At 36.6% G+C, this 24444-nt stretch overlaps 1 protein-coding gene across 2 annotated transcripts in view; it reads left to right on the top strand.

The window, feature by feature from the left end:
• Positions 1–24444, top strand: part of LOC139130360 (SLAIN motif-containing protein 2-like) — a 34995-nt gene continuing 10551 nt past the window's right edge. For both annotated transcript variants that reach the window (XM_070696152.1, XM_070696151.1), the window contains exons 1-3: positions 1–386; positions 21724–21872; positions 22179–22265. In XM_070696152.1, the coding sequence (XP_070552253.1) occupies positions 118–386; positions 21724–21872; positions 22179–22265 (505 nt within the window). In that variant the 5' untranslated portion in view covers positions 1–117. The remainder of the gene's footprint in view (positions 387–21723; positions 21873–22178; positions 22266–24444) is intronic.

Genomic DNA, 24444 nt, shown 5'->3' with positions numbered 1-24444 from the left:
TGCGCCGTTTATATCCTAAAATGGCGGATCTCTGATGGCTGAAGTGACAGTAGTCCCAAGGAAATATTGTTGTTCTCACGGAAAGACGCGGGTTATAGGGGGATTTTCTTTTTTATTATGGGAGATACAGACTCGGGTGCTGATCCTGAAGTTCAGGTGAAGAAATTGCAGGATTTAGTAAAGAAACTCGAACGACAAAATGAACAACTGCGGAACCGAACGAACCTAGAATCAGACATGGATGTGGACACTATCTCGACTGAGGAAATCAGCAAGTTAGCAGAATCAGACAGGGACACTTTTACAAAAGATTTTGCGAACTTGAGCATAGATGCAGTCGAGGAGCTAAATTTAGAGTCTGAAAATGAAGGAGACGAAGATACATGGTGAGTAAGCTGCCGGCGGCTCGTGTGAGAATATTGACCTTGTTGAACCTGGAGATGGGCTAATTGTTTGGGTTGGGTTTGACCTCATCGTACTGTGCAGAGGGTTTCCTTTCTTGGAGAGCCGATCTGCCCTTTGGTGGACACTTCACGACTTCCACTTTTGTGACTTCGTGAATGAAATAATTTATAAGTTGAGTATGTCAGTATGTTTACCATTTGTCACCTTGTTCGTGGGAGCGGCTCCGTGATGCGGAAAGAGGGGAGTGGTGTGTAGAACTCGTACTAATCGTAGGGCCAGATGTTATATACACCGCTATACTAGATCTACGTCTGTCGGAGGAGTATAGCGTGAGTCACCACATATATTACCGACAGTAAAGTGATACTCTCGGCGTGTACCTCACATTTAAAATAATCCCTTACAGTAATTTTACCCTCTAATCATGGAGCTACCAATACATCTATGAGCTAATCAAAGCCTGATGTGTATACGAGCTCTCCACACGGCCTACAACGAATTTCATTCTGCAATTTCAATAGAATTGGTAGTTGTCACTTGTATAGTGGCTAGAGCTGGAACTTCGTAATGATTGACACACATCCGTAAGTTGTGTACTGGAAAATTTGTCAAATGATGAGTATTGGGTATCCACGAATTATCGTCAGAGTTACAGGACCGTATGCTTGTCAGTTTAAACTGAGAGAAAAATATTGTTCTGTAGATCCTTTGTACTTTGGCCCAATATTTAAACAGTGGAGACTTAACATGGGGATTCCTTTTATTTGGCAGTGATTGCGTAGAAAAATATTTCATTCAGATGATTTTTTCCTGAATGCCTGACGTCGGTGTAATCTGAAAATAGATACATTGATTGAAAACAGAGAAAGTTATCATAGATCTTTCTAACACACTAGTTGGACTGTACCAATAAGTGACAACTGCGATACAGGAACGTAAACAAAAATAACTTGCTTCCAGAATTTATTGCACCAAGTGTCAGTTTACGCAGAATATTGTTACATTTCTAGAGTGTTACTGATAAACCAGTCATTTACAAAGATCTGTAAAGAGATGTCTGGAAGGGTTGCCTGTGAAAGTGAAACTCATAAATTTAAGTAGTTCTAGATTCCTTGATGTAATATAATCCTTGGTAATTTAATTTCAATGAGATGATCACCATATTTTTTTTGCTCTCCAATGGTCGTAAATGAGTCGTCTGAACGTAACCAGTCATGACTTACAGGTTTACAGAGAATTCTACTCCTGGTTGGTAATGATCATACTGTAGACAAACAGTGTTTTACAATAACAGTTCACTAGATCTATGAAATTTTAGGTATTGTGTTCTTGACTGAGAATGTACATGTTCTGAGTGGTCTCAGTGGAAGATAGTTGTAAATAGGTCAGACTTGCCCTATATGGATGTGTTAAACATGACAGAAGAACCAGCCAGGACCGACGCAGATATGACATTCCAAAAACGTCAAGTACATGTGTAATGGTTTAAAACAACTCGTTGTCCAGATGCCATGCATGTGTATGATTGGTGTGGCTCAAGGGATTTGGTCAGACAGCCGCATACTGTTAACTTTAGAATGCACAAATCCCTCACAGGATACTCCTATTATTTACAGATAATCTCCTACAAAGCATTGTTCTTGCATAAAAGTGCCTTCAGTGCTTACCTCACAGCTTTGTGGCGGTGATAGTCCTGGCAGAGTTTAGGTCTTTGTGCACACAGGTACTGTGCAAAAACTCACTTGTCTGGAAATAATCTGGGTACAGGTGTCAGTGCAGTATATGGCAGAAGTGTATTTAGGTGAATGCACTCTCAGCTGACTACATTGACCCCTTCCATCCACTGTAGCTGATTTACCTCACTTTTCCTGTGTGTGCAGATATACACAGGTTTTTAGTTCAGGGTACCAAACCGAATCATGAATTGATATCTGTGTTCACAAAGTAATTCTACCTATGTCTGCCTTGTATGGTAGACTAAATCTATCTCTGTGTGGTGTGGAGAGACCATGACAGTAAGCCTATGTACCCATGTTCCCTAACTGTACATAGTAAGAACACTTTACACACCCTTTTCCAGTATTATATCTCCACTTTTGTTTGTAGAATTCGCTCTTTAAATTCAATGCCATGTATCACACAATGTCAATGATGTTTTACACATAGACAGTAAAGTGGTCTTCCCCCTCTACTGTCTATGTTTTATACCAGGTTAAAAATATAAAATGTTATGGATGTCTCAACAAGGAGGGCGAGAGCATTGCATTGTCATCTTGAACAGTCAAAGAAGGTAGGTTTGTCAGTGGGTACAGTTGCACTAGGGTACAGTCAGGAAATAAAGAGGCAAAATGAAATTGAAAGGCGGGATGGCCTTTGTGCTGATACAAAACAAGATCTTATTGAATGACCATACATGCACCCACATATAAGCAGCGTAAATCTTCCCTAAGATTTCAGCCGTTGTTCACGTCATGGTTAAAATAAAGCGAGAAGTTGACTCCTTATGGCATGTTCAAATTTAACTCTAAAAGGCCAGTGTCAGGCATCAGATTGTCTTGCCAGGAAATTTACTGACTAGATTACAATTTCAATGGAAAACAAAAGGCACCTCCAATAATGACACCTCCAATATAAATCCTCTTGCAGACAAGAACAAAATCGATTGCTGGGATCAAGTCCCCAGCCTTTAACAGTCCAACCTGATAGGTAGTCCAACCCAATAGACCACCAATAATGTTATAAAATGACTTAATTCCAAGGTTTTAGATTGCATACATTTACATATAGGACAATAGGACATGTGTTTGACATATATAAATTGAATGGAAAATGGGATGAGCTCAGAATTAAAATATTCAAATTTAGGCAGTTCAAAATTGACAGCATTTTATTCCTATGAATGGTGTCTTGAACAAGTAAGTACAATTGTGCCTGCATGGCTTGCGTACACAGCTAAATATGGCATTCAAATGATCCAAAACCCCATTGTAAAAGTAACAGTTGTGTCATAATGGGCACTCGTAAAACAAGGTATGTCAGAGTTGACTAGTCGCCAGGCGTCAGTCACTTGACAATGAAATAATCGTGAAATAATTGTGATATGATGATGTCTGTCAAGGATAGCATAGACAATGGGAGATGTACAGCCTTGACTTCCATTCAGATGTTGAACACAGCTGTTCTGTGAATAATTCTGCAGAGCTGACATGCCCTGAATGTGATGTTGATTTATTGCCTTTGATGAAAATAAATTATTACAGCTGTCTTTCATTATGCATTTCATTTATTTCATCGGTCTGCCTTGCTCTTGAAAAAGGTATTTTTAAAACATTACTGTAAGGGGTAACTACTTTTTATGCTTAAATATGCTTGATAAATAATATACTTCCCAAGCTGTGTCTTTGATCTGTAAAATTTTAAAAGTGTAAAATGTGAGCTGAATATTTAAGAGCATTCAAAAAACAAATAATATGATCTGTGCTACAAGACAGAAGGGCATATGTAATGGATTCGTATGGCATAAAATGCAAAGGAACATACATGAAATGCCAGCTGTTAATTTCACACATTCATCTGTCCTGTACTCCAGTGCTCATTGCAGTGTTTGTCCTGGTTGTACATCCTTAGTGAATGAAATGTGAAACTACCTGTTTTATGGTTGGTATTATGTATATCATCATAGATTGCATAGCAAAGTTGGTGTGGTGCAAGAGCCTATACTTCCATGAAATATGTAGCAGAGAAAAAGAAGTGGGTTAAAGATATGTATTCATGTATTGTTTCAATGTTTTAGTCCCCACGGACACCGTCCGGGGGGACTTATAGGTTTGGTCATGTCCGTGCGTGCGTCCGTGCGTGCGTCTGTCCGTCCGTGCGTCCGTCCGTTCACGCAGATATCTCAGACATGCCCAGGTCAATTTCTTTCAAACTTTGCACAAGGATAGTTCCCTACCCCATACAGATGCACGTCGATTTGTTTCACAATGCGATCAATTTTGGCCGTGTTAGAGGACTTTTTAGTTTTCACCTCCATAGACTCCCATGTATAAGGCAGTCTCCATAGACTCCCATGTATAAGGCAGTCCATAGACTCCCATGTATAAGGCAGTCCATAGACTCCATGTATAAGGCAGTCTCCATAGACTCCCATGTATAAGGCAGTCCATAGACTCCCATGTATAAGGCAGTCCATAGACTCCCATGTATAAGGCCAAGAAAAATAAAAATTTAGTTTCTCATCGTATTCATATGCAAAAAGATGCAGTGACAGTTTTTAGTCCCCACAGATGAAGTCCAGGGGGCTTATAGATTGGGTCATGTCCGTCTGTGAGTCCATCCGTTCATGCAGATATCTCAGATATTTTGACAAAATGTCACGTGACCTTGGTGACCTTTGACCTCAAATATATATATATTTGTCCATAACTCAGTAACCACAAGTGCTACACCCTTCATATATGGTATGATGGGACAGCTAATGACGCCACATATTGTACCTCATTAATTATGCGCATATCTAATTTTGAGCGAGCCAATAGAGCTAGAGGTCTGATTTTTGGTATATAGGGATAACTTAGCAATACTATTTTTTTTCAAAATGTCACGTGACCTCAGTGACCTTTGACCTCAAATATACATATTTGTCCATAACTCAGTAACCACAAGTGCTACACCCTTCATGTATGGTATGATGGGACACCTTATGATGCCACATATTGTACCTCATTAATTATGCACATATCTAATTCTGAGCAAGCCAATAGAGCTGGAGGTCTGATTTTTGGTATATAGGGATAACTTAGCAATACAATTTTTTTGACAAAATGTCACGTGACCTCGGTGACCTTTGACCTCAAATATACATATTTGTCCACAACTCAGTAACCACAAGTGCTACTACCTTCATGTATGGTATGATGGGACACTTAATGATGCCACATATTGTACCTCATTATTTATGCGGATATCTAATTTTGAGCAAGCCAATAGAGCTAGAGGTCTGATTTTTGGTATATAGGGATAACTTAGCACGACAATTTTTTTGACAAAATGTCATGTGACCTCGGTGACCTTTGACCTCAAATATACATATTTGTGCTACATCCTTCATGTATGGTATGATGGGACACTCTATGACGCCACATATTGTACCTCATTAATTATGTGCATATCTAATTTTGAGCGAGCCAATAGAGCTAGAGGTCTGATTTTTGGTATATAGGGATAACTTAGCAATACAATTATTTTGACAAAATGTCACATGACCTCGATGACCTTTGACCTCAAATATACATGTTTGTCCATAACTCAGTAACCACAAGTGGTACACCCTTCATATATGGTATGATGGGAGACCTTATGATGCTTCATACTGTACCTCATTAATTATGCATATATCTAATTCTGAGCAAACCCATAGAGCTGGATGTCTGTCATACATATGCACATAGATTTGTTCTGTGATACGATCCAATAAGGCCGCCATGTGGCCATTTTATTACGATTTTTTCATGTCCTGAACTACAGCTCAGACATGTATCAAGCGAATTTATTCAAAAGTATTTTTATCACAGACCTAATGAGAGGACTCTATCCTCTCGGAGGACCTGTAATCAAAGTACTACCCATTAAAAAGTGGGGACTGTGTCATCAACGATGACTTGTTGCATGGAAGTATGTCATCTGATCATGAAGTGAAAGCTTGCCTGCATCTGTACGTGAACAGTTGAATTATCAAGCTTGTGGACTGTGTAATGCATCATTGAGTCACTTATTTATTAGAATTATCTGTGGTTCATATGATTTATCGTGACAATTCAAGCACCTGTGGATCAGATTGTGGATCAGAATTCGGACATCAACATGAATGTTGACAGTGGGTATTCATGGATGTCATTCAACATGTTTTATGCAAGTATTGTGTATTGAGGGTAATTATTGGGATATAAGGAGTTTCATACAGTCTAGCTTGCTGTCAAACCTGGACCCAGAAACCTGTGTTTTGACAGAAGTTGATGTGCAGCTGTTATACATGTGATGTATTGTAACACATGTGGTGATATCAGTTACGCTAGTGTAGTACAAGTGTTTTAGGAAGTGTTCTGTTTGTGGCTGAAGTTTATAAAATATGTATTTACATGGAAGTGTTATGTAATTTAATGATAGCTACCGTAGAAATAGCAAATAGCAAAAAAATAGCAAAAGCAAGTATTTAGTTAATCCAAATTCTATGAGGCTGGTCGGATCTTGCTAATTAATACATGTAAATTTGAATGAAACCAAAAAGCTACACAAAGTGCTGACATATGCTCAATTTTTATGCTGTACATAGGGTATGAAGTTCAAAATGAACTACTTAATGAGGTCCATAAATTAGTCTCAAAAATTTTAATGATCATAGAGAGATTTAACAACTATAGGTACAGAATGTTTCAGATGATGTCATCATGTGTTATTGATATTCTAATTAGCTTGATGAAACTCAAAGATTGCTGACACAATGATATCAACATTGTCTTATCAGGAGTACATGCAAATGAAATATGAGATAACTTGTATTTCTCAAACCACAGACATGGTTAGTGTGCAGCAAATACATAGGAAATTCAGTAAGGGAAGTGTACAAACTCCTGCCAAATGTTACTTTCTTTTGCTGATCATGTTTCAATTTCCCTATATGGGCGTTGTATTGAGATCTGGAACAAGGCATTGGTGCTCATAAGGTGTGTTTGGCAATGCACACACGTGCTGTGTCTGGACTTTGTATGAAGCCCATGGTACAACCTTGGGTTATCTACCTTACTGATGTTTCAATAAAATACACATCAAAATTTTGAATGCAAATAGCCTAGAGGTTTTCAAATTTTTCAGACCATGTCAGAGGAAGTTACTAGTGTGTACATGCGGGCAAGCCTTTGTTTTGATTCTGTCTCTTTAAGTTAACACAAATGCTTTGCCAGATTTTGTCTCAATTTTCCAAAAGAATGGTAGACATTCTGTCAGTTCATTTGCATCAACTGCAGATTGTGTTCACTGCCAGACTGTGCGATAAAATAGAAGTCTATGACATGCAGAATGTTGGTCATTCAAATCATAATATACTAGTATGTTTTCTTAAAACCATACATACTGAAGTAAATTCCACCCTGTTACATGCATGATGCAATTGTACATTTTTCACAGTTTCCTTTTGCTTTTCGGTTAGTCCATGAATGTATGAAGGTTCTGAAAATTGCATTAATAATACATTTGCTATGAACCTTTTCATAGAATTTCGTAAATCATGTTTTAAAGAAGACTAGACAAACTATAGGTGATCTTTTCAGCCTTCTGCTTTTGTGTCCTTTGAGCAATGTGCGATCATTGAAAGGTCGAAAGTTATCACTCTGTGATATCAGGGAGCTTTTATTTTCATAGGAAGAGAGCAAGTCATGGAGTCGGTTTACTTCCTTGTCAAATAGTTGTCAGTATATGTCTAGCCACCCGGAATGTTCTAAAAATATAGTTTCCTAAACCAAAGTATGTACATTGCAGTGCTATCAATGCTCGTCTGTCTATTCTTTTAAGGAAAAGGGGAAGAGTTCTGCAAAGGCACAGAGGGTTTTATAAAAATTGTTCAAGGTAGAAACTTAGATTATGCACAGTTTGAAGTATCATGCAGTCTAGAGGAATCATCCAATGATCGCTATATTGACAGCATGTAACTTCATATTATGCAGGACTTCAGTCTTATATTCAGTCTTATATTTTTTGGGTAGCCTTATGCATACATGTGTAAGGACTTGGTTAAAACTCTCACACATAGTTATTTAACTAGTATTTTTTTCAGCAGCACTACCAATGCACTTGATCTTAAACTTCATGATGTGAACCAGACATTTCACAACCTGGATCTGTTTTTAGAAGTGTTAATTTGATCATTTTAACATCCTAAAACACAGAGAATTTCTTCATGGTATGGTATATTGAGAGAACAAATATTCAACACATTGCAAACAGACCTGCAGAAAGCATTAGACACAGTAATGATTTAGTAATCGGAGACTTTGCTGCAACTAGATAAAATAGCAATCAGTGAGGAAATAGGAAACTGAACAGAGAATATAAATGTTGATCTCCTGTTGCAAAGATTGAGAGGAAAAAATCATAGGTACCCTGGATGAAGATAATTGTGGAAGGATATATTCTTCTATGTATGGCTTTGGCATGCAGTCATTGCATAAATTTTGATAAAAAGACTCTGAATAAGTCAATTTAACTCTTATCCTGCAAACCTCATGTTTCAATAGCACATTTGAAGGCCCCTAATAGCATAGACCTCGTACCCATGATCTTTACGGGCTATATAGCCTGCCATAACAGACCAAGCCAAGTGGGTGAAAATACACATTGCTTTAGCTCAATACTGCTTTTTTTTTACTGACTTTATAGATGGAGAAGTGATACTGTCTGGCAGGAAAAGGGTTCATATTGTATGATGGACAATTTTATTTTACTTACTGGTAAATGTTATCCCAACACACAAGGCTTTGTTGTAAATAATGCCTGATAACAGAAATACAGGTTCTGAAAAGTTTATATCAGTGTAATGGTGGTGTACAAAATGTTGTCTTGTTGTTATAAAAACAGCAACAGAACAGCTTATGTTGTGTAGAATTTGGTTTTTGTTACATGCATGTGCAGAGTAAAGATGATCAGTGCTCAGTACAAGTGCAAAGAACTTGTCATGTCCAAAACATAGCGTTGTGCTCAATTTGCAGAAAACTTACGTTCAGAACTTGAACATGTTGAAGTATGTTCTAGATTTTCTATTTGCAGAGTGGTACTTGTGTAGAACATGGTACACACAGAGTTTTAGTTGCGTACATGCAAATTCCTGCAGGTTTATTTCACTTTGTATAGACTTAATATAGATATAAAAGGGTGCTACTTTGTTGTAAACTAGACATCTTACGAATGCCATTGTAAAACTACACTCTGTGACTCAAGACAATCTGTATTCCATTCTGCACAGTTTCTACTTACGGAAACTAGAATATTTCAGACGGATCACCATGGTATTATAATTTTTATCGGAATTCATAATGATGATTTTTTTCTGTTTACATTTCAAGTTGGCATGACAACTAATACCATAGAAACATTGAGGATGTAATTGGTTCTTGATACATTCATGTACAGTCTTTTTAGATAATCAATTTCTTATTTGGCATTTGCTAGTGTGGAAAAAAGTGTTATGGATTTGAATCTGAATAGGAGGCTGTCTACAAGTTTGTGTAAATCGTTAGAACACTGACAGCATATTGTCGGAGCCTGTCTACAATGATTTATATGTTGATATGAATGCATGATTGTGTAGTTTTCTATTGCATATAGATACATTAGCTTATTTCTCTTTGTTGTCAAGAAAGTCATATTGCATTGTCTGTCTCTTTCTCATCCCAAGGACACAGATTCACACCATCAAATCGATCACTAGGTTTCACTTCAAATAGGAAAATTATCCATCCAAGTGGCCCATCTTGCTGACTTGCATATTTTAATGGAGAATATCGATAATGTAATTATGATGTAACATGGATGTCATCCGTAGAATTCTGGGTGTTTTCATAATCCAAGCATTAAATACCGGATTAGTTTTCCATTGGCCTTGTGATTGCTTTTATTGATGTTTCTTATCGATTTTTTTCCTCCCAGTGACAAAATTAGATTCGCTGTAGTCACTTGATGAAACTGTTGATGCTGCAATACATAAATTGCTTGATGGCCCGCATCAGAAATTAGGTGTCTGACAGACAAGGTCATGTTTATGTCTTGAGTTTCTCCTTACCTTGAAATCCTTTGTATATGTGATATTTTTCATCAGTGTGTTGTCAGTTACCTTGCAAGGTACCTGTGAGGGATGTGTCAGTCGCTGCACATATGCTTATCAACATAATTAATCTTATTAATTGTAGAAATCTAGCAGGTAACCTTTAAGTAATGAAAATTTTTCTATGGTTTGAATGGCTGTAATGAAATGTATATGTAAAGCTGCAATACAAGTATTTGGCCCGAAGCTGATGATGTGCACTGTATGGCTACATCATATATTACTCGTACTTAAGCTGTATTGTAAAGGGCAAATTTTCCTCGTAGCCCAGACATCAGTCACAGCATAGTATAAATATGTGGAAAAGTCAGCAATACTGAATTTGTAAGAGATCATTAGTTATACTCTGTGAATTGACTGCATGATTGTGTTGTTTTGATTTTCACATGCATTGTTCTGCTTTAGGCCCATTTATTGTCATGTATACAAGCACATGTACGCAAATGTGATCATGTTGTGAGAGCACTTAAAAAAATTTGCCATTGTCCTAATGGGCTGATTAGATTTTCTCTGATGTTTATGTATGGAGTAAAGAATGAGTGGTGTTTGGTAAGACACTGTCCTTCAAGGGCATGTTTGTCCATGTAATTGATTAGATCAGATATTCCCTCCAGCAATCTTTGTAGGGGAGGAATTTGGGTATTGATTTCATCTTAAGTTTGTGTCTGTGACCTTTTTCCATGGTTGTTTTGTAATTTCCATGGATCTTTATAGGAAAAGGAAGTCCATCGCTTTCGACTGGAAAGCTCCGGAAAAAAAAATCAGGTCTCCACTTGGCATTTCCCTTTATGGTAATTGCGGTACACAGAAATGACTGATGGAATTGTAAACTTGCTTTTACTGTCTGAGTTTGCCTGAAGTAACGTTGACTACACAATTGAGTCTGGAAGAATTTATTCCGTTCAGCTCATTTTTAGCCTACCATAGAACATCATGCTGGCTTTAGGAAATGTTGATAAAATTCAGGATAGGAAATATGGACATTCCGATACTACAGTGTGCAGCCAGCGAAGTAGGACACTGAGTGACACCCATGATATACTGCAAACGAGTGTGATCTGATCATGTAATCTCTGAAATATGGCACAGAGCATAGTAATCATGACATCTGTGTCAGCTGCATGTCCCCGCTGTGGTCAAATGGAATGTCTTTCAGGAGAGACACACTTATTAAAACTCCGGGCACAAATACTCGTCTGGTCAGTTGGACAACTCAGGAATTGCAAATGTAGAGGGGGTCTGAGGGACCCAGTGAATGAACTATTGGAGCTGATTATATTTGATAAGTTTAATACAGTCTCCAGGCCTCTTTTATGTGTTTGTCCTGTCAGTATTTAATTTCCTGGCCGAGACTGTGTATTACAGCCATAAATTTGCAGATATTGGTTTTCAGACATTGCTGTGTTGAATTGGCCCTATGTTTCTTTTACTAGTACATTTAGTTGACTGTGCATGAGAATTAACAAACGACAAAGGCAAAAATAGCAGATCAGCAAAATTGATGAAATATGAAGTAATGAATGTTTATCCAGGAACAGCACCCTGCTTACAACGTCTGTCATTGAGTGGGTATTATTGACTTAGCCATTTTGGAACAAAACATACAGCAGAAAAATTTTGTGAATAAATGGTTCCATCCTCAGGCATGCATGTACTGAAGATTTGATAAATTTCCTGTATTTGTAGCAATTCTGTGTAGCAGTAGGATATGTTGTGTAAAAACACAGATGTGTTACCAAGCATCCTGCTGAGAGATGATTATTGTTTTTGACAGATGGCGTTATATGATAATATCAGATATTGCTGTAAAAAGCTTACAGCTAATGTCAGTGTTGACTTTTCCAGGACAAATGTCAACAAGCACTCCTCAGTGGTTTGTCCCAAGTTAACTCTCATGACACATGTGAGTAACCATGGGCGAATATGACCTTGGTTGACCTTGCGAAGAGAAAATTAAAATGTTATTGAAATGAAAACTGCCAGAGGCCTTGTTGATCTGCCAAATTATTATGCTGTATCCAGACGCCATCTAGTAACTCAGTGTCAGGTTTTTTAGGAAATTATTTGAAATTTGGAAAGATTGCCATGTGTGTTTATTTATGTTTGTAAATCTGTATATATATATAAATATATATATATATATATATATATATATATATATAATATATATATATATATATAATATATACACACACACACACACACACACACACACACACACACACATACATACTCTCACACACATGTTCCTTATTCATATAATAGTATGTACGTATACAAGTTGTTAGTCGATACAACACTGTTCATAATGGTATTGTGTAGCTTACAAACAATATGTACATGTATTACAGACATCAACCTTGACAGCGTAATGAACAGCTTTCTTTTCATTTGCCATTAACTTGATTCAAATTTATTGTGTTGTTGTCAAGGAATTCTGTGTTAAGCTATGGAATGCAAGGAGACTTTTCTGTTATCAGGAGATTATACTATGAGACCCTTAATCAGGGATAGTCACCATGGTTACCTGTTGATAACAGTCAGTTTGGGTGGACAGATAGCCATATAGTAACAATGCTTGAATTACATTGGATGGATGGACAGTTTCACAGTGCAATGCAATATTCCAGTCCATGAGAATGTTACATTAAGTTATCGGAGTCTTTTTCAGTGGTGCTTTGAATAAGATAAAGTATGGGGAATGACTTTGACTGAAGGCAGTAGCGGTATGTCAATTGCTGTTGTGCTACTGTACCTACTGTACATGTACTCTACATCTGTACACTCGATGGGCATACATTTTGTGGGTTGTTTCCTTTAGACCAGCTTCAAACTGACACTTGTTTTATGTGGAATTCCAGTTCCACTTTTTCACATGAGTATAAAAGGGAAATATTAAAAAAACACATGCCAGCAATGTACTTAATTAGTTGTAAATACAGACATAATCATGATAAGATTCAGTTCACTCAGATTGGCCACCAGCCACCAACTTTCTATCATGTTCTTCCCAGGTTATTGTGCTATTGTCATTAATGTATATCCTGAACTTGTCACAAAAATTATTCAATAATTAAAATGTATGCACACAACATGAATCGTAAAACAAAGATACCATAAGGCATAGCTTTTTCTTTATTAGGCCTCTGGCTTTGCTATCCACCAATATTACATACATGTACATGTATTCACTTTGTTGAACAGTCACAGATATCACCAAACAGTATTCAAATGCAAGCCAGTAAAGCTATTCTTATATTTACCAAAGGTCTTTCCTAAACCCTTTCATGCTACAGGTGTTTTCTATCAATTTTATGGTATTGTTCTTGTTATGTCAGTAAAGGCAGTATTCTTATTTGAGCATTCCTTGTCCTTAGGAAACACAAGTACTTGCTGGATGAAATACTTCTGTAAAGGCTGGTAAAAATGTAGCTCATTCTAAATTTAATGTTGACAGTATTGAGCCATTGAGCACCAAAGTCAATTTTTGTCACCTGTATAAAATATACCCAAGTTGAATTTTTTTTTCAGATTTTTGTCAAAATTTTGATAAAAAACTGTAGCCAATGAAAACGTATGTCCATTTGGTCCAAAATTATCAAAACAGTTACAGAGAAATTAATAAAAATCAGTAAAATGTTGCATAAAAATATCAGTGAAAAATATTACAGCACTCAAAGGGTTAAACTCTGTAAGGTTACTCAGCAACTGCTTATCATTCGAGTGAAGTATTTGTATATTTATTTGAGTCGTTCATTGGCAAATCAGCTGATAAGTCGATAAGTTCAATATCAGATGGACTTGATGACTTCATGGTTACTCAAATTCAACAGTAATGTTTGAATATGCTAATAAAGTTGTCACTGTGTGTGGGTGGAAAATAATAATGGTTTGAAACACTCTGAAAATAAATTTATCATCTAAATATTAGTTTCATTACTTGGGTTTTTATGTGACACCAGTAAGGTGGACTCAGTTCTCACGGTTTGTTCTGAACTTTATTGAGGAGGTCACTTGCCAGTTTTTAACAGGATTATTGAACAGTCAGAGGTTAATATTTTATGTTTCTTTAATCAACATTTTCAATTGAAAGCAAAATCACTAAATGTTGACATTTGCAACACAGGTTTTAACTGTCTGAATGAAAAAATATCTCGTTCAGTGAAAACTATATTAAAGTTTATTCACCTGCTGAATATTCCGCTGTAGAGAACATGGAATTTCTCATTCCAATAGGATGACCTTCAACCTTTGACACCTCCAAAAGTACTGGTACCATATAAGTATTACAGAAAAAGTGATAAACCCCGAGTAGTCTGTAGAACTCACATGATATAGATCATTCCGGAAGAATAGTACATCAAAAGTTCAACTATGCAGCATTTGGTCTTTTACTGAACAGGACAATGTGTACATAAAATATCATACAAAACTATACAATACTGGAATCGTCTGCATTTCCTCAGTTCTTTAATAGTGATCTTTTATTGAGTTTACCACTTAAAATGTAAAGGCAGCGTAGCCTAGTAGCTGGAATTAACTCATGATTAATGGGTAGAAAATGTTTATTTTCGTTTCTTTCGTTTTTGAAGGTGACTTGACAATGCAGCCAACATTGACAGATGTCAGTGTCATTGAGACATATGAGTAGCAGTTTGTTTAGTTTTCATTGTCATGGCAACATTAGTGGTTTGTTAATTACCAGTTGCCATGCCAACTGAGACAAGGACATGCCCCATAGAGGCCTCACTAAGTCCCCTGGATCAACAATCAGTTCAACATTGAAATGAGGCAATACTACCATAGTACACTCTACCAGTAGGGTAGACAGAGATGCCAAATGTGTTTCAGTGATGTTTACTGTGTTTTCATATTGATTATTTTTGTAATTGTAGGTGTAACAAGATATTTATAAACATATACTACATGTATGTGGAACATACAAATCAAACGTTTGGGTTGTTGGTATTTCAAAGTTGATATATTTTGCCATTGACAATGCCTTCCCAGGCTAACTTCTCGTGAATTGGTTCAATTCATAACATGGTTGTATCAAAATCACTTCCCGATCAGTTTCTGTTAGGTGTAGCCTGCATAATTAAGTCACAGTGTTTTTTGGCCAGGAGGTTATTCTTCACAAGATGACTGAACCAATATGTCATACAATTTGGTATTTGGCGCGTTGATAACAACATGCTGTCCAGATTATCTGTCCATCTGTTTGATATCTTTCTGTGTCAGTGATAACACCACCAAATTAAAATCGATAAAATTATGATGTAATGACCTAGAAGCCCACCAAGCTGGTTGACCATTCACATGGTTGTTACTCTATTTGTTTTTATGACAACACATTTCAAATTATCTTTATAATAATTTGAAAATAACAATTTGAAACTTTATATGGTAAGATGGTAGTTTAAAGACGGCAGTCGTAATTTCAAAGGAAGTACAGAGAGGCATTACGTTGTCACTCAGTCTGACTGGACATTTGGAATTTTGATGAGTCAACTAAGCTGAGTCAGTGATTTCGTTAGCGCCATCTTTCTTACAGTCTACTTTACACATTGACCATGTGTTTGCCCAGTGCTGTTTCAATCAGGCAGGAATCTCAGGCAGCATGCAGCAAACACAACACCATCCATGCACATGTCATTGGAAGTCAAAGAAGCAAACTCATGGTTAGCAGAGCACAGGTTCATATGCATTGGCCGTCATTGAGGACTGTCTGACTGAGCACCATGTCATCAAACACCGTAACATACCCGCACTGAGTCAACTCGCATGCCGACAGACTAATGAAGATGGGACTGAACATGTGACTCAACACATTAAGCATGTTAAAAAAAAGTCTGCATGGTCACACTTACAGAAAACAAGGCCACGTGTTTGTGACCACACTGGGTGCAGTGGAAATGCTTTGAATACTTGGACGATGTTCTGTGCCTTAAGCAAATGCTAATAATAAAATATGAAACTGCATTCAAGTATGGCGTGTGACGGGATGGATATTATTGGACTGCGTGGGGGTGGTTGCTGTGAAGTTTAATAATGCCGTGGTACCAACATGTTTACAGTGCTGTACCACTATACACGTAATGAAGAATGTCAACTAATTATGAAGTTCCATGTCAATGAAAACAGATCTGTGTTAGTTTGCTTGTCATGCCATATTCAAAGTACATGTTCTATTTTTACAATAGTATTGTACAGATATAGTTCACAATTCTCGCTCTAAAGGTAGTTCTGTTGCACAAAATATAATGTGGTTGGTCAAAAAAGAGGAGAAATTTAATCTACGGTAATATGATTGATGGCTCTCCATATACAGTGTACTAGTTGTTGCTGTCAACTAATAGATATGCCTGAAAACATTTGTGGAATTTTTTGGTGTGAAAAATCAAAATACAAAATTCCTGTTCTGTTTTGAAAAATAAGGGCATGACGTAATAGTGGCATATTTTTGTGAATGCAAATTAATTGAAATAAACAAGCTAATAAACTGCATTGTTATGATATTAGTATGGATGCCAGTAATTGTATCTGCATTCATGGTTTCTCTTTGTCGGAAATACTTCCTATTCAGTTTCCCAACTGTTTTTTATCTGTGAATATTTTAACAGCAGTAGATTTACAAAGTTGTGGCATGATCCAGTCAGTGTTCACATTTGCAATATTTGATTTCAAGCTGTTTGTCTGTTCTTCCGTAGGTTTTCATGAGGGAGTAGTTTTGGTAGCAATCACCACGACGACACTGTGTGTTACTAAAATTATGATTGCTTGCTTGGTCAAAGTGTTTACTTGACGCTTCAATTTAATAGGTTTGTGTGACGTCTACTTCCAGGTTCACATTTAAGTAGGTCATACCATCGAAATGCAATCATATTATGATGCTGTCTGATCATGGAACATAACTTTAACATTACTGTGACATCACAATTAGTCTATAATACATTTTTATCCAAATTATGCTTACATCTGTAATATTACCAGTATTAAAATAGATTTAAAAAATTCATATAATATTAAAAATTTTGATAATGGTCTGTGACTTGAAATGGTTCAGGGTATCATTCATCTCTTCCTCTCTCAAGCTACTCTGTACCATGTTGAAATTTGTTTTGGTCGGTGTTTTTGGATCTAGTAGAGGTAGAAGTAGACATGAAAGGTTGAAATGTTAGTTTGTCATCACTCTAACTTCAGTGTGTCATTGTGGGTGTGAAAAATCAACAATGTTCAAATCTATTCCCAGGGTGAAAAAGTATAGAAAATCGAAAGATAGAGTCCTGTTACTGTTTGGTGTTTTCTCTAACAGAGTTGATAATGATGAAGGCATAGACTTTATTAGAGTAGACATTCCATTTAGCTCGGCTGTAAAACAATATCTTCTTCAGTTTCCAGTCACTTTAATTCTGAGTTTTCTTCATAACACTAGCTTGATGTAGCATATATCTTAACTTACTACTGTAACATCTAGCGAGCATGATTGTAACCATGCTGGTTTAAGGGCAAGCATTTAATCACTGCAGAGTTTACTGTAACCATTTGAAAAGTGCAGGCACTATCCTTCTTTGACCAGACTGAGCCCTGACATTTGGACACTTTGCAAAGGCAAAGCTGTCTGCTTCAAGAAACTATGCAGACCTATTCATTGTAGACGATGGATGGGTCACTGAGTTTGAGAGACCACTAAAAATATATGGCATGTACCTTACCTTTGACAGACAATATTGTATGCATTGGAGTCTACCTGTGCAAGAGTCAACTTTCTCTTGCATGCGTCCAATTATTGGAATTAATTGGATGGGTGAAATTTATTTTTCTTTTCATGCAGAAATGTGTTCTTATATATATTCAGACTCCCCAGTTGTCTTATTACATTACCATCGTTGATAACTAGTGCTGATGGGCATTTTTTTATTTGGCTGTGAATTATTTTACTGAAATTAGATTTATCAAGTGCAAATCTCAAGTGTATTATAATAGAGTTTCGTTCTTGGCCCTGAAAGAAGCAATCGCCTGTGGCAGAACACAAACGTGTTGGGTAGAAAATGAGGTAGTTGAGATATTAAACAGTGTTTTCAGTGTTATTTCAGTTTTGATTTACAGTACATATCACCAAATATGAATTAAAAATAGGCATAAATGTCTTATTCATTTATGTTTTAAAATCACCTCATTCAGTATAACAAACGTGTATGCGTGTGTTAATAATTGTTTTCAAAGAATGATTAACACAGGCTGACTGCTTGTTCGGGGATACATGTCAATGTATGACGACAAAAATGTGATGAGATGTTAGTTGCAGTTGAATCAAACCATGAAACTCACAGCAATATGAAAAAAATGTTATGGACTACATTTTCACTTCCTGTAAACAGTAAGTTTATTGTTGATGACAATGAAAGGATTGTTGAAGTACCGGTACGTTGGCCTTCACAAGGACAACCACCTGTGTGCACAGTTCTGCATCACATCAAAAGATCACTTTAACTGGGTGTCATACCTTTACTGGAAGAAAGACACCCAGTGTACTAGTCTTGTCTTGGCTGTGATGGGTGTCATCAGCCCTCAAGCACAATGACCAGGGGTGGCTTGTTTGGTGATGTGCTCACAAGGGTCAATGGAGGTTATACCAGCATGACCCAATCAATCTGTGGTATACAGTCACCGTCTGGTGTTGTTGTGCCAGTGTGTTGTGCATGTGGGCAATAACATTATGGAAAGTGAATCTGTTTAATATTGGACAATGTGTGGAGAAACAGTCCGTATTGGTGAACAAGTTTTGCACTCTGTAAAGTTGAAGGAATGAAGTGTGGAGAGATGAAACAATTATTTTCCTTTTGTTTAATTGTCCAGGCAGTTACAGCTAGTCCATGAAGAACAGATCTAACTTGCCAGTCATTGAAATTAGGTACAATGTACCATAGTCAGGGATGGACACTTCAAGCTATCTGTTACTAGTTCACTGTGATATATGTTAATCATGTACACAATGCCTATCAACAGTCTCACTACATTGTACAGATGCAGTGACTAGTACCACTCTTTGAAATATCAAAATTGCAAAAGTAACTCTCGTCCATCATGCCAAGTTCATACTTCAACACCAGTTCATGTTGATTACAACTAGTGAAGCACAACATTATTGAACATATCTCATATGATGAATTTTAACAAAAATTGAACATTCGAAAGCCCCTGGAAACAGATATTGTAAACATGGGTTTACAGACTAAAGGGTTCAACGTTTTCAATGAAATGAGGATCATGTAAAATAGCTGACCGGTACATGTATTAAACATTGAAATGAGTGGCTAGATACAAAATTTAGCTCCGTGAGTGATAGTATCAAAAGTGCAGTAATTATTGTCTCCATTTCTCCAGAAATGCAGATGAAAAACATCTTTCAAATTTTCTGTGAATGGTATTGTGTTCAAACCTGACATGAAACACTTCCCCATCATTCCTAGACTATAAAACTGTGTGGGTTTTATAGGGCCATATGAGAAAAGAATTGGTTAAAAGAAAGGAAGACACCAGTCTATCCAGAATGAGGAAAACAAGCAAATGTCATTCACTACCTGTTTTCCCTGCTTGGCGTGGGAGGAAAATTGATATTTTTGTGCAGATGAAAAAAATATGCGTGGTAATTTTCAGTACATCTGAAGAAAAGTAGTTATAAGTATGCAATATGGAAAGATAATCGATTCAGTTGTCTCTGTGACTGGTGGGAAATCTGTGTGAGGCTTTGTTAATAGAAATTTTACAGAGGGAAATCTGAAAATAAAATATTGGTAAAGTTGAATTGAATTTAAGGATAATGTCAATGATGATCATGCAGTGTAAAACATCTTTGATCACATAATTACATGTTGGCCAGAAAATTGCTTCTATTTGACAGAAATTTCAGTCACAGTACATTAATATTTCTTAAATGCAATCATACTGCAGAGGAAACTGCCCGGTATTTCTCTAGGGTCTATGGTGCAATGATGGCAGAGAAATTGTAACTGCGTAACGGTGATGTAATGGTGCTGTGCTTAGGGTTTGTCAGCCATAGTATCTGTTCTGTCTTTCCGTCCTTACATCAGCAGGAGTTGCTGTCGGTTATTCAGCTTTTATTTGAAGCAAGAATAATTGATTTTCAAAAGCTGATATTTGTTTGAAGTCACTCATGAACATGAAGGAAGCATTGAAAAATGAAGAAAATGTACATTTTGGTATTCCTAATGCTGCTAAAATAGTGACGGAGAGACCTGTCCGTATTTGTGTCCAGTAAACATTTTCAAAGTGAAAATCTGGTGGGAGAGTACTTGCGTTTTAGAAACTGTTTTTTCATGGTACTAGGCAGACAAGAAATTGTAAGAAACTGACTTCTCATCCTATGTATAGCCTACCCCTGCACAGCTGAGCCTGTAGCACCCCCAGTGTAACACATGTTTATGTCCTGTAATGCCAATGTCAGTGTTGAATCTAGACACCTGCCCTCAGTACTCTTACTCAGTTACTGGTTGAACAGCGCTATTGAAATCAACCATTCAAGATTAGTTGCCATACAACTACTTTCAACCCCACTGTATAGTTTATGCACTCATGTTCATTGTATTACTGGGAAATAAAGACTTCAATCAATCAATCAATCAAGTTAGACTAGGTCAAGATCCATGAATGATTTTCACGCCAATACTCTACACAGTGATGCAACACTAACTACCATCTTTATTTATAATGCATGAGCTATTTGATTTGACCTCAGTCCTGGGTAACAGGATTAAAGAGATTAAATATTTATAATCCTTGACTCTGTATTGACTGTTGCTTTCAGAATATGAAAATTGTTAAGTTAAAATCAGCCAGGCACTGCTAAGTTACCTCTAATAAGGACAATTTAGCACATCATAGCCAAGGAAAATGACCCAGACAATTAATATCCAACCACCTGTAACTTTTGATAAGAAAAACGATAAACATTATGTTGTGCATGATTGAAATATATTGTTGTGATACAAGGGAACCTTTCCACTTGAAAATATAAAAGAAGTGTGCATATATTGGTGATAATATTTGTATACATGGCCATGTCAATGGTTCAACTCTTGAATAAAATAGAGGTATGGTGTTCTACAGATGCAGCCCATGGCAAGAGATCACATGATGGTGGTGCAAACAATAGCATATTGAAATACACATATTTCCATGCTTGTTTGAGTACATCATTTAATTTGTATCGTTTTCCATTCAAATTCCAAATTTACACCAGTAATATGATAATTATGATCAAAAGTGAGCAATCTACAGTACAGAAGCATTACAATGAAAATCAACAACTTTTTACAGGTGCAAGATGATTTGTTCTTATTTTATTGTGTCATCATACTAGATCAGAAAAATCATCCCAAAGACAAATCTTAAAATACTGAAATGTTTCCATTTGTTGTATACAGGTTGTATTCTTCCCCTTCCAAGCCTCCAACCATGGAGCAAAGAAAAGTCAGTCCTTACAAGTGGGCTAGACAAGATTTTGATAATCCTAGCAAAGACATGGAAAAAGCAAGGATATCACTTTATGCAAGAATAGAGGAAGTTTCCAGGTGTAAGTATTGCATTTTTTTCTTCCAAATACAAGCATTGATCCTCTTTTGGCATAAAAGCAGATGTTGCAAGAAGGAACAATTCAATGCACAGTTCCTTAAAATGTTGAGGCATTATCACAGTAAGATGTGGTTTAGAAAAGAGAGAGCATTTTTTCTAAAGAAGTTTATTGAAAATCGTGAAATCCATGATCAAGTTGCCAACCAAAGAAGACACAGTTGCCACAATGTATTCGAAGACAGATTGATGAAGATTTTTATTGTCTCACAATTCATACTTTTTCTTTCTTTCTTTCTTTCTTTCCCAGTAAGCAGAAATTATCCTCCATTTGTCAGTCCACTCGGTGGTGTACCCAGTACCACATCACCTGTGGTCTCTCCTGTTACTAATATAGGTAAGTGCAGTGTACATCCATTGTCCCTTTTGCGTGTATGTCAGAATTCAGCCTGATCTCTACAACCAGTATTTTAAAACAATTATAAATAATTAAGATAATTATTGCATCAGTTAGATGGTTGCCTCTGTAGATATCATTGAGGTGACCCACCAATCAGCCTTCAAATCTTAAAATCAGCTGTTTGTCAGCAGTCATTGCCGGAACCCAGTCCACTACAGACAGTACAGTGGTCCAACCCCTTAAAGCCCCCACTCAATTATCAGATTTATCTAATATAAATATTAGTTACTTGATGAAATATTCAATGGAAAACAAAAGAATGACAAACTGTTAATGGGCTATTGACACATTCGCTAATGCGAGAACCTGGGATTGAGAAGGGCGCCTTTAAGATGCAGTTGGATCTGCGATAAGAAAGCTGGACTAGACAGTGTTACAAATCAAGAGAGTTGAAGTTTAAAGTGAATGGCACCCTTGAGACATTGACTTTGTAAAATTGTTGGGCATGACACAGGCAATGAAAATTACATGAAAGTATAAATTTATGGCACTTGACATAGTGCCTTTATTGATTTTCAATCACACTTAACCCCACTGCTTCATCAAACATTGAACCTTTTTGTTTTGGCTTTGGGCAGCTAGCATGCAACTTTATAACTCTCATGATGTCTTCCGTGACAAACAATGTAAACAAAAGATAGGATTTGGGATTTTCAGCACACTGAAAGAAGTGAGAACAATGTCTTCAAGCCACAGATTATCCTGGAAAGAGAGATTTATGTTGATGTAAACAGGTTACAGGCCATTTAATTTGCATGTCTGATGATCTCGGGAAATTGTGTGGTCTTTGAAATTGTGTGGTCTTTACTGCTTTCACATTTAAAAAAACCCATGAGCTGCATCTCTGTGTAATTTAATGCCATAATTTCCTTCAATTTTCCCAGATATACTTTGAATTCTATTCATTGCAAATGATATAGCCTTTAACTGTCCTTTGTTGTCCTATTCATTTGTAACAGAATGGGATGCAAGTTCATTTGAAATTTTCAAAAACTGTTTATATAAAAAAAACAAAAAAAAACAAACCAGTACAATGTCTCAATGGCAACATTGAGTACCACGTGTTCCAATACATGACAACAGGTTGTCTCTGTGAGGATTTTAACATGTTTATGCTCTCTGTCTACCTTGTGAAATTTGAAGCCACCATATTGGAGTAGGGCACCAGTGGCGTGTTTTATTTATCTTGTTCTACTGGTAAATGTTTATATTCAGTTCCTGTTTGAGATTAACTATGCCTGAATGAACATCCTTTAAGAAGTTCATTTACAGAAACTCATTTCAGTTTGAAAGTAAATTTTTGAAAATGATTTTAAAAGTTTCAGCCGATGGACTTCTTGATAATGCAAGAATACTCTCAACATCTTGTGCTCATTGCTAGCTGTTGTTTAAATTGTGTCTCAGCACTTGTCACCTGTTGCTCAGCAGTCACAAATTTCAAAACTTCTCAGATTGTGTCAAGCAGTCCTACATAGGTCATTCCACTCAGATTGGATTTAGCTATTCACATGGGACAATCTATTATCATAGACAGTTATGCTATTATCACTGTAAAATCACATCGCTGTAAAACTCCAGAATGTGGGCCAGGGGATTTGTGATAATCAGCTTGGCAAACAATACATTAATAAGAAGTTCTGGATAAAGTGGGTACTCTATTGTTTACTTCTTATGTTCATGTGATCTCATAGCATACTTAGTTTATCCATAGACAATCTAGTGTTTATCTTCTTGGACATATTGGACATACTTGGCATTTACTGGGTCCATTTTCTGTTTCTTAGAATTGCACACATTTTTGTGATGCCATGTTTTTGTTGTTGAGAGAAAAAAGTTCTAATCATGACACAAGAATTTTCCAGAGGAAATAGCCAGCTATATTCACACTCACAGGGACTTAGCCAGTATACATTGAAATTAATGAAGAAAATTAAATTAGTAAATTTGACGTCGCAAGATTAATTTTTGCAAAAGTTTGGTTTCAAAATTTCATAAGAAATCAGAGTTACAGGTGGATGGAAAGAACTTAAAGGGGCAGATTTTCATCAGCTGTATCTCTCAGCAAATTGATCCTCCATGCACAAATTTTGGGGGAGAAGTTAGGACTAAAATCACA

Source organism: Ptychodera flava, chromosome 4 (assembly GCF_041260155.1).
Source record: "Ptychodera flava strain L36383 chromosome 4, AS_Pfla_20210202, whole genome shotgun sequence".
Lineage (NCBI taxonomy): Eukaryota > Metazoa > Hemichordata > Enteropneusta > Ptychoderidae > Ptychodera > Ptychodera flava.
Note: the sequence above shows the minus strand (reverse complement) of the source record. Positions and strands in the feature narration are given on the sequence as shown.